Source organism: Indicator indicator, chromosome Z, assembly GCF_027791375.1.
Source record: "Indicator indicator isolate 239-I01 chromosome Z, UM_Iind_1.1, whole genome shotgun sequence".
Lineage (NCBI taxonomy): Eukaryota > Metazoa > Chordata > Aves > Piciformes > Indicatoridae > Indicator > Indicator indicator.
In genome coordinates this window covers 38662590-38674966 of record NC_072053.1, presented here as the reverse complement: position 1 = coordinate 38674966, position 12377 = coordinate 38662590, and the positions used below count along the sequence as shown (strand labels likewise).

Below are 12377 nucleotides of genomic sequence, written 5' to 3'. Positions count from 1 at the left end.
ACCTGCAAACTGGTTTCTTGCTCCTTCAGGTGGTGCCAGTCTTCCCCTCTAGACAAAAGGGCCTGAGAGGACAACTATGGTGCCCTGAACCACCAGTTCACTTCGAGCTCTTCAGCAGTCACCTCCTGGTGTTTCTGCAGCATGATCCAGCTCTTAAACTGAAGTCACTGCAACCCCACTGTTCTTTCCTCACGTTGGGTGACTCTCAAGTGCTGAAAAATGCTGTAGTATTAAGTATTAGGAAAACCCCCACATCACTCAGGGAGAACAAGCACACTGTGATTATTTAGCTTTTACCTCTGTGGTTAGAACTGAATGTGGAAAGCCATATACATTTCACTTCCTTGAATGACTTTACTTAGTGTTTTCATGTTTTCTTTCAACCTTGCGGATCTAATTGCAAAATGATCCACAGATTACAGAGGTGAAAAGTGGATTTACCAAATAAAAACGTGGAAATACTGCTATATTCACTGGGAATATCTTGAGAGCCATCGTTTAGGGTCTTGTTTGGCTCTCTTGGGTTGACTAACGTTGTTTTAAATAAGATTCAGATTCCTTGTTTTAGCCTGGGATCCATCAGTTCCTAAATTAAGTAGTTTCATGTATCTCCACTGAAGTTGGTTTCACTGCAGTAGGGCTGTGGTGCAGACATATGATGCAGCTATGAGCCTTAACATACCTGTCCCATTCACCCTTGTTTCCTGAAGCAGCATCTACAAGAAAATCTTGTAGAAGTCAGAGCAACTGCAATATTGTTTACTCTGAGTAGACATCAAAACTTAATTTCTGTATTAAGAAAGACATGAGAATTGCTCTTATTAAGTGCATACTTGCAGAAATTTGAAATTTATATCAATATAAAACCAGGCAGTAAAAAATACCCAAACAAACCCAAGTATAAGAACTTACACTTGTAAATAAGAATACATTGTTCCTTGCCTAGGTGATGGTTCCTTTGGATTATTGAATGTAAATATTTTATGTACTGTCTACTTAGAGCTTAAAGAAATATTTTTCAACACCTGCTATTTAAGGTACCTATTAGCACTTCTTAGCTGTCTTTTTTTTTTTTTTAGTTCATTTGACCTCCTGTAGTCTTTATATGATAGGAATGGTTGTGTATCTTATTTTTTAAGTGAGAAGCCGAGAAGCAGTGATTGACTTGTCCACCTTAAAAAAAATGCATTTTAGATTCAGAAGAGAAACTGAGTTTCTTATGTACTTAACCCACCACTGAAATTATCTTCTTCAGTAGCATATTATGAATAATAAACTGAGGAATTAATCTCAAAAGTACAGGACACAGAGGCTCCTGTGTCTGTGAGATCTCCAGGTGTATCTAGATACATACCTAGTTCTTCCTACTTTAAAGAGCCCCTTTAAAATAGCAATCAATATACTGGTAGCATCACTGGCTAGCAGGAAATCCAAGACTGCCAGGATGTGAACTGGAAACACAGAGACATAAAGCCACTTGGCCTCCATTCAGCATTTGCAGTCATGAATCAGGGACACTAATGCCCCTGAATTTCTTTTTTGTACCATTCTGTAGAAAACAATATTGATAAAAGCTTATGAGTTCTTTTTTTATAACTATCCATAGGACATTTTCAGCACAAACAAGTTTCATAATATTTCTGTGAAAAACAATGGTACAGCAAGATTACACTTCAATGAAAAATTTTGATTGCTGACTTGGAGACAGACACCTCATCAAATCAAAACTAAATAAACCTCTTCAGCCATTATTCATTTATTTTGTTTATTTTGTTACATACATAATATCTGTGTATGCATCCTGATACCTTATCTGGGATTGATAAAGATGAGTACCTGAAATTACAGAGGACTTTTCTCACATGTAGCCTGTCCTTAATTTTACATGTGCGTCAAGATAGAAGAACCACTCTTGAATGGTCTAACTTCTTACTTATTTTATTGTGCTTTTATTCCAGGTTGCTCTTGTCACATGAGTCTTTGGCCTCTACAACCTTAAGCTTGCCAGAAAGTCAGTCTGCTTTGCATGTTAAGCAAGAGTGGTCTCATGGACACAGGACTTTTCCATCTGTTCCTCCTGACCAAGGTTTACAAAACGGCAGTGAGCCAGAGGATTTACTGATGTTTTCACCTGGAAGATCTGTGTCCAGTAGCTGTGACTCTAACTCATTATCATCCTACTTATGTGACATGGAAAATAAGCATTCCTCTTACTCTAGTCCTTGCTGGTCTCAATCAGCCCGCTCCAAAAAGAGAGCACTCTCTCTGTCTCCTCTGTCTGATGGCATTGGGATTGACTTCAATACAATCATCCGTACGTCCCCAACCTCTCTTGTGCCCTACATCAACAGCTCTAGGACATCATCAGCAAATGCATCCCCACAGCCTGAGGTCTATGGACATTTTTTGGGAGTGAGAGGAAGCTGTATACCCCAAAATTGCTCTATTCCAACTACCCAGAAAGGCCTTCTAATGGCTAATGGCGACATCACCGTCCCAGGATATATTGAGAATGAAGTTGGTGAGAGCCAGCAGATTCAGCAGCTGGAGCAAACCAGCTTGCAGATGACTTCCACAAGTAACATGGTGATTCAGCAAGGTGTGCCACTTGCAGACAACCAGGTGGCAGGCATCCTGAAAAATGAACAGGTGGATGACTTCTTAGGCCACACACTTGACATGCCTTCTCCATCCCTGCTGCCGCTGCCTCCTCCACAAGGGCCACCCCCACCATACCATGGTCACCAGCACTGTCATCTACACAGCCTGTCAAGTCATTTTCACTCACTGCCTGTGCCTCCTTCTGCCCCAGGCTCCATGCCTGATGAAGATAGTGAGCTAGATGATTTCAATGGCAAGCATAGCTGTTACTGGATTGACTGTGGTGCATTGTATGACCAGCGAGAGGAACTTGTGCGCCACATAGAGAGGATCCATATAGACCAGAGGAAGGGAGAGGACTTCACTTGCTTCTGGGCAGGGTGCCCACGAAGGTGCAAGCCATTTAATGCCCGTTATAAACTGCTAATTCACATGAGAGTCCACTCAGGAGAGAAGCCAAACAAATGCACAGTGAGTCTGAATTCTGTCTCTCTTATCAATAAATGCCTCTCTATTAGTTGTGAAAATACAGAGAAATTGTAATTCTGCCTTTGTTTTCCCTAGTTAATGGTGTGCTTTTTTAACTAGTCTGTGTGAATGAATGACTACTCCATCTTTCCTCCTAGGCAGAAAGGAGATGTGTTCTTTAATTGTGTATGTGCTAACAAACAGGGTTAGACAAAATTTTATTATCTAAATTTCTAAACCTCCGCTGTAGATGGCAGAAGTAACACAATAGACCTTCATAAAGCAAAACTTAAGTATCATCAGTACTTAAGTATCTGCATTAAGGATACATGTGGAAAAGTGAAGCTGAGAAGAATTAGGTATTTTTCAAGGCACTTGTTTGCTTCATTACTAAGAAAAAGCAGACTCACAGCCTTGTTTCCCTGAATACAGTAGGAATAAAACACAGAACAATTTCTCTGTTAACAGATTTTTAGCAGTGAGCATTCAACACCCAAAGTCATGTTTCTCTTGCTCTTTTTTTTAGGGTCACTGCAAGTCAGTCTAACACATATATTATCACGTGGTGTAATGATCCAGTAAACCTTATAAAATCAGTTTATGCTTAGACTCCAGTGAACCATCTACAATTTCTGGGATTAAATTTCTTGGTAGGCCTTACATACAGTCTATATTTTGTGTGACAATTGGCTTACTGTTACCAAGTGCTTATTTAGCATGAGCAGAAAGCAGCCTCACCAGTACTGTTTGCAGCCCTATGCATAACCTAACAAAATAACGAATATATAATTTCTAGGAAAAACTGCTGATTATTATTCACTTGAAAAAAACCACCAAAGTTGTGTATAGGCTGTGAAATATAAATTGATGCTAGGAGTCATTTTGGTGTGTGCCTAGCTGAATAATTTTCTTACTATGATTTAGATATTTGCTTGTACAGTAGATAGAGGAAATTTGTTTCTTTCACTTTTACTTCAAAGGGCCAGTAGGTATTTTCCCAGCTTTCTCACTTGAATTTAAAGGAACTGGCAGAGATTTTTGTCATGACATTGGGAACCTCTGTCACCCCAGAGCCTGAACTCAGGCTCTCTGCTCTATGAATTCCATAATAATGTCTTTGCTGCCCTCCAGATACATTGGATCAGAGGTTACCATTAACTGCTGTTCCTCCTCAAGGATTTGTCTGCTTTGTGGTGAGAATTATTAGGAGTCAAAAAAGTACTTTTTCAGGGAATAGCACATGGGAAAAAAGAGAGACAAGCTTCAGGTGAGGCAACAGTATGAAGGAAAAGGGCAGGAACAGTGAAAGAACAGTGAAAAAAAATAGTGATGCAGGTAACCAGAGTCTTTCTAGTAGGAGAATTATGATGAGGAATTCAGTAAGACTGGGGAAAATACTGTTATTAGCACTCTACACTCCCTGCCCTGCCTGCCTAGAAATTATATTTGCAGTGACCTTCTAACAAGTATGAGGCCTCCCTGAGTAGTCCCTAGCTTTGAAAGAGTCATCATTCACTGGTGATGAGTATGTTCATGTTTAAGTGGATAAAGTACGTCATATGATAACTCTTCTCAGACTACTAAATGTAAACTAATGTCTGTGCCAAATCATGCTGTGGCACCAAAAAAAAAAAAAGTCTGTATATTAGCTTCTCAAAGAGTGATTGTTTTCTTAAGAATTAGTGTGATTAATTTTACTGAACTGCAGCAAGTATTGCTTGATAGTGCCAAGAAGTGTGCATGTCACAAGCAACAGCCACACACCTCTCTTGCTTTCATGTTTAGAAATGTACTGAAATGTGGAAATTTTCAGGGTGACATGGTAACCCTCATAGTGTGCTTGGAAGTGTGGAATATAGGCTCCCTTTCTTGAGACAGCTATGCAGAAATGGCATTCTTTAGCCTTTTCAGAAGTTATGTGAATCTGGAAAAATATATTTGCCTTTCTAATGCCCAGGGGTTTGGAATTCTCTCAGTATATTTAGGAAACAATATTTTAGCCAGACTTCATACCTATCTTACCAAGCAGTGAAATTTATAATCATATCAATATAATTTGAGGTTTTAAACTGTGATTGTAAGTAAGGTATTAGGGAGAACACTTTGGGCAAGACGATTGTGAAGTATGATTTCTGTAATTTAAAAGGAAAAATAATTAGGCAAAAGAAATCTGAAACTTTTCTGCAAACTTGTGTGAATTTATGCATTTAAGTCATAAATCAAAACAATCCATTCATAATCTTCATTTGTCCGCAAAGGGTCTTTCTATAATTTATTTTCTGGTTCTAGATGTGAAATGCCTCTTTCTCTGAAATCACTGTAACTGCAGTTTGCAGACCAGTAAGAAGTAGTTTAATAGACCAAGAAGGGAAGGAAAAAAATGAGAAATATACATTGTTATGTGAATCACATTTAATACCAAGAATATAGCAGAAATAATAGGTCTTTGGAAGGTGTGACATCACACACTAACTGTTATGTGAGAGCATGGTATGTGTTGATGGTTCCTAGTGTTTTGTAAGAGACAATCTTCTAATTAAGCATGTCTTGCCATGGGTCCTGATTGATGTATTTGTCATGCAGTACTTGCTTTAATGTCACAAGTATTGCAAGTGTGTTATTATATGTTGTATTCTATATCCCAATGGACTGATCTGAGAGTTCAGCAAGCTTGACAGGTTTCATTAATGCAAGGTCAGGGCTACTTCTAAGTTGTATTATTGTAACATGTATAGAGATAGTGTGGAATCAGGTGCATAACTAATAAGAGGCTGAATTTCGTCAAGTTTATTCTTAAGTATTATTGCACTGTGACACTGAAATACTTATTTCAGAAGAGATCTGAAGACAGCTAGGACTGCAGTATTTGATATGTTGTGGTTAGAATCAGAGCCAAGTAGAACACTCCTTTGAACTCAGCATTTGTTTTGCCACATACGAACTAGCTTCCATTTATCTATATAGCAAAAATCTGAAGTGATAAACTATAGCTACAAGCAATACTATAGTCACGAGTTCCTTCTTGTTCTGGATGAGCAGTCGTCTTTGATGCTGGAAGATAAGTGCTGTAGGGTGAATATTAATCAGATAGCAGCACATAAAAACATGTGACAATCATGATAATCAGATCCAGACTTAAAAGTCAAGTGTTCTTACGGTCTAAAATGCAGAACATACTTGTCCCTCTGTACAAAGGTAGCTAAAGTCCACTGGAAAATAATTGCATACTCGTCCTGATTTGTTTTGCATTGTTGTTCTTCTGTGAATAAGGCTCTTTTTTTCCCCAGCTTAAACTGAATTTATTGATGAAGCTGTGTGTTCAGATTAGGCCTTGGCAATTTGATGCAATATACTTTTCTCTGTGAACTGAAAAGTTGTGGCCTAGTTTTAATTCCTGTCCATTATTATTAGACTGGTGCTCGTTCTGAAAAATACACCATAAGTTAAAAAAAGAGAAAAAAAACCCTGAATTTTATGGATTTCTGCATTTTGTTTTATATGGGGTGCCAAAGTAGGTGACTATTCTTAGCCTTGCTTTATTACATGGAAATTTGTGAAGCTGAAGAGTGCCTGCATGCAAAAGGCCTCACCTGAAGTTGGCTTGTTTGCAACAGGAATTCCTTAAATAGCTGTTAAAATGTGTTGGGTGATCCTTGCTGTTTATTGAAACTTCTTTAGGGTACTATTTAGGGTATTCTTTAGGCTACTATTCCAATTTACTGCGTTTGGAATGCATTCATTTTGTCACTGACCTGGTTTAAAGACTAAAAAATTTATTTCTGACACGGTAATATATATTTAGTGTCTACCCCTAAAATTGCTTTGTATGAAGTATGGTATGTTCAAATATGTTGTATTTATTAATGTACGCATTAACTTTCACTTTGTAGGAATAAGTTAAATTTGAATGAAAAATTGACATTAAAATGCAAGCAATTAGTATGCCAGTGGTTGAGATAAAATTTGTAATGTCTGCTGGCAGTTAACCACAAAATAGTATCTGAGGTTCCCTTATATTTCCTCAGGATTGGAAAACACAGAGAATTCTCAAAAGATGTGGAAACTTCACAGTAGCAGTTGCCAAATGCTGGCCTTTTGCTCTCATTGGCTGTACTTGTAAGCTCGTTTTCTACTCAGTGATCCTTCTTTTGTTGTGAATATTTTTGTATTTTTCAAGTTCAGCTGCAGTTACAAGTACATAATTAGACTTGTCATGCTATGCAAACAATAAGCTTAATTTATTCTGCTGTAAATAGCAACAGTGTGTTGTTGGAGATGAATTTCAGTCTGTCTTTGCATTTTCATTCAGGTGCACTAGGAATACTTCCCCATTTGAAATGGAATTCAGTCTTTTTGCTTTCTGTAAGTTCTGAGGTATGAATCAGAACAGTGCCATTAGTATTTGAAACTATGGGATAATAATACTTAAAATACTATGCTACTGGAATAATATATTGCACTTTTTATGACAACTACTTGATGTGATTTAAACCAATATTTCTAGCATTCCTGTCAGATTTGAAACAACATCCATTTAATACCTGCTAAATATCTGAAATTATTCCACAGCACATCAGTCTACTAAGCATGTAAAACAGAAGGCTCGTGGTTAAAAAAAAAAGAATATAAAACTAAAAAAACAGTTGTATAATGCTTTTTTGAATCACAAGTAAACATCTTTGGGTGAGTGTGGTTATTTAGATAGATGTGTGTGTGCTGTTTGGAAAACATGTGCTTGGAAGATGATGTTCAATGTGAAATTTTGAGTAAAACCGGAAATGCATTATATGAAAAAGGAAACTTTTTTCCATCTTCAGGCTTTGGTGGTGTGCCTTTATACAGTGTGTTGTATATGCCTTGTGTATGTATTTTATATACAGTCCAGATGGAGACTGGAGACAAGTAGTGTCCTTCAGGGGTCCATACTGGGACCAGTACTGAGTAACATTTCTATCAGTGATATAGACAGTGGGATCGAGTGCATCATCAGCATGTTGGCAGATGACACCAAGCTGAGTGGTGCTGTCAATATGCTAGAGGGAAGAAATGCCATCCAGAAGGAAGTGGACAAGCTGGAGAGGTGGGCCCAGGTGAACCTCATGAGGTTCAACCAAGACTAAGTGCATGGTTCTGCACATAGGCCAGAACAATCATCATTATCAATACAGGCTGGAGGTTGAGGTGATAGAAAGCAGCCCTGTGGAAAAGGACTTGGGAATTCTGGTGGATGAGAAGCTGGATGTGAGCCGACAATGTGCACTTGCAGCCCAGAAGACAAATCGCATCCTAGGCTGCATCAAAAGAAGCATGGCCAGCAGGTCAAGAGAGGTGATTCTGCCATTTTACTCTGCTCTGGTAAGACTTCACCTGGAGTACTGCATCCAGCTATGGAACCCTCAACACAAGAAAGACATGGACCTGATGGAGAAGGTCCAGAGGAGAAGACAGGCTGAGGGTGCTGAGATTGTTCAGCCTGGAGTCTCTGAGGAGACCTAATAGCAGCCTTCCAGTGCTTGAAGGGGACATACAAGCAGCTGGAAAGGGACTCTTTACAAAGGCCTGGAGTGATAGGACAAGGGGCAATGGCTTCAAACTAGAGAAGAGTAGATTTAGGTTGGGCATTAGCAGGAAATTCTTTACCATGAAGGTGGTGGAACACCAGAACAGGTTGAACAGGGAGGTATTTGAGGCCCCATCCTTGGAGATAATCACGGTCAGGCTTGATGGGGCCCTGAGCAGCCTGATCTAATAGAGGATGTCTGTGCTCACTGCAGGGGTGTTGGACTGGATGACTTTTGGAGGTTCCTTCCGACCCAAACCATTCAGTGATTCTATGATTTTATGACAGTTTCTTGATGATAAAGACCATACAAAATTCTGTATTGCACTGAAGTCTTGATAAAATACAAGCTATACACATGTTTTATTTTTGCTTACATGCTCACAGAAGAATTTTTCACTGTGCTAAAGTAACAGCTGAGCCCTTAGTCTTAAATGATGTTAAATGAACAGTAATTTAATTGCTGAGTCAAGTTGCTGAAAATAAGGAAATGTCAAGTGGCCTGTTGCTCATTTTTTCTCTAATTCCATAAACTTACTGAAAGAAAAATACTGTGGAAAAGGTAGAAATGTGTAAGTGATTAGGCTTATATCATGGTGCATAGACAGAGGAAAGCTGAATTTTAGTTTGGAACCTCAGAGTTAGTCTCACAAGTTTGTGTCATCTTATTAAGCTACTGGGTTTGGTTACGATGTTTTAGCTATTTAAAGGAAAAAATTAAGAATGAACTGTAGGTGTGCCTCCACAAAGAGCTCAAACTCATGTGACTGCATCAGATGGCATCTCGCCCAAGCTAAGAAACCTTACCTCTCAGCAATGGTACCAATGGTCTTTTAATATTATTATTATTCCAGTATGAAATACATAGTGAGTCCAAAATGTAATGTTGCATTATTTTCCTATGTCTGCTTAAGATGCACAACTTCCAATTGAGTTCTGTGAGCATCTCAAGGCTTATGGTATCCAAGTACTGACCTTTAACATCAGAGTGTCTCTTTGTACATTAAAAAATGCAAAGCAAACTCCTTTCAACGTGCAGATGTAGAAAGGATGACAGTTAAAAATGATAGCTGGAGAACCTTATTATATGTTACAGAATAAAATCTATGAAATCTCTAATTTTATTTTTCTTCTAATGAATAATTTGATTTTTGTGTTAAATATTCAAACTGGCTTTTCTTGCCTTCTGACATAGATATATGGAAAATTTATGACAGATTTTTAATGAACTTTTCCAAACATGGTTCTTTTTACTTTTACTGTGTTCCAGAACATGACTGTGAAGTGTCCACAACTACTGGTAAACATTCCTAACTGCCCACATGCTTACATTTGTGTGGAAAGGTTTCTAATTTATTGCCTCTTGTGCCTGTGGATATGTACAAATAGTACATTTTGTTTATTTTTGTTTCCCTGCAGTATGATTTTAATGGAACATCTTGGGGATTTTTTTTCATTATTAATAACATACCTTAAATGGTAATGCTTGGGTGCCTTAGGTGACTGTATATCATCATCATCATCATCATCATGTTGAGCTCGCTGTTCCCATACTCCTGCTGCAATCCTCCGTGCAGTTTCCTGGAGTTCAGAGGCACTTCCAGCAGTTGCTAATTTACTGGGGCCCATATCCTGTCCTACATCTCCATCATCCATGTCTGGTCTCAAGAAGTCTGCCAGAGTTTTAAGGCTAACCTTCTCTTCCTCATCAGAAGGATCTTTCTTAACAGAGGGACCCTGAACAGAAGGATCCTGACCTCCTTCTGACCTCCTTCTGCACCCTCTCCTGCAGCATCTGCACCTCCTCCTGTGGCTCCTTTGCACTTTCTGGTGAGAGTAGCAACCAAATTCACTGGTTTAATGTCCACATTCACAGCAAGATCAGTAGGAACAAAGAGATTCTGTGCTGAGGCAGCAGGTACTCTTTGGGACCCTGCAGCTGCTGCTGCTTCCATCTTGGCAGCAGAGGGAGGAGGAGGCTGTGCCTCCTTAATGGTGCCTGCCTGCGTAGCCATGGCTGTTATCTGAGATCCTGTCAAAGTTCCCAGAGCTACTGGTGGAGTTCCTGCAGCTGCTGCTACTGGCTCTGAGCCAAAGCTGTTGGCAGCTTTCTCATAAGCTTTCTCTTCCCTGCACGTCATTGTGGTCTCCTGGACACTGTAATCAGAATCAGAACCTAATTCCAGATCTCTCTGAGCTCTTCTGTGTTTTCTTTTACGTCTGTGCAAGCTACTAGAGCAAATAGCTCTGTGTCTTTCTCGATACAGTGCTACCAGCAGCCATATGACGATTACAACAAACACCAGATTCAAGCTCAGCACAAAAATCAATTTAGGGTTCCATTTGTTCACATAACCCTCTGCAAGAGGAATAGCAAACTCATATGCTTCTGCTGGCAGGTTTGTAGTTGAGTTACCATAACTCCCTATAAAACCAGATAAAACCAGAACAGAACTCAACAACTTTCAGTAACTTGTTCTTACCCCGAAGAAACAGTTTATATGCCACATATCTCACAATCTTATCTATCATAGCGGGAACAGCCCATTGATAAATCATCACACTGAGAAAATAATATATAAAGTGCCACGGGATCCAAAGCAGCTTCATTTTACTTCCTTATCTGAGCAGAAATAAGTCATACAAGCAATTGCCTGACGTTGGGTACCAAAATATAAATTGTAAGAGTGTGAGAGCTGAAATCCTCCTCCCACACTCACAATAACCAGGCTAGCTCAGTCTGGAAGCAAATGAAGCTGTATTTACAAGCAAATCTACAATCTATGATGAAATGCAATGAATATGTACAAATATACACTATTCACAACATTTACAAATGTGTACAAGCAATAGAAAAGCACAACCAAGCCCCCTTTGCTTCCCCCAAGGGGCCTCCCCTGCAGCCAGAAGGACTCCCCCCAGACCTCCCTGGCAGAAGGCAGAGAGTCAAGAAGCAGAGAGGCTGTTAGACTTAGCTTGTCAACGTCAGTGTGTTATCTTCAGCCAGAAAAGAAGAAGCAGGCAGACACAAGCCAAGCAAGCTGAGACTGCCCAACTCCCCAACCTTGTTTGGAGTAGAGATTCTTAAACATTTCTAGCTCTCCAATGGAAGTGTTTAGAATAATCATTATTTTGCTTTCTTACACCCAATAGTGACTTATTTACCTTCTTCCACTTTCTCTGCTTGAACGTTGTGAAGAAAAATTAAAAATACAGTCTTAAAACCATCACAGTAGAGTACTGAACTAAACAACAAAAAGGAAATTCAGAAAGAGGAGCTAGTGAGGATTCTGTGACTGATTTGTCCAGAACTGCCCTGAGACTCAGCTCTGTTAATGTATGTATTTGCTAAATGTTGGCATAGCCAGATGGTGATTGTTTTCTGATATCACCTTTATGTGCTAACGCTGCTTATTTTTCCTGTATGTTAAAGATTGTTTTGATTTAGATTTGATGGTTTCTTACTATTATTTGTAAGGCTATATAGCAACTTTATTCCATGAGTATTCAGCTCTTGAGAGGTAACGCACATCATTACAAAGTTCCAGATCACAAGTGAATCATTCTAGAGATGTCACTGTGGTAGGAAATTCTTTTTTAAGCTCATGGAGAGCTGTTTCTCCATGAAATGTTGAAATGTAATGTTCCTCATCTGTCCATGAAGCAGTGTGCTTGATACACAGAGCTGATAAAAATAATTCTGCCCTCTCTCTTTTCTCCCTCTTTGAAAGCTTTCTACTGATCATCA

General features: G+C 39.0%; 1 protein-coding gene across 1 annotated transcript in view; it reads left to right on the top strand.

Annotated features, from left to right (window-relative positions):
- Positions 1–12377, top strand: part of GLIS3 (GLIS family zinc finger 3) — a 174613-nt gene that overhangs the window by 50515 nt on the left and 111721 nt on the right. Inside the window, exon 3 of the mRNA XM_054398070.1 lies at positions 1959–3072. Within this exon, the coding sequence (XP_054254045.1) occupies positions 1959–3072 (1114 nt within the window). The remainder of the gene's footprint in view (positions 1–1958; positions 3073–12377) is intronic.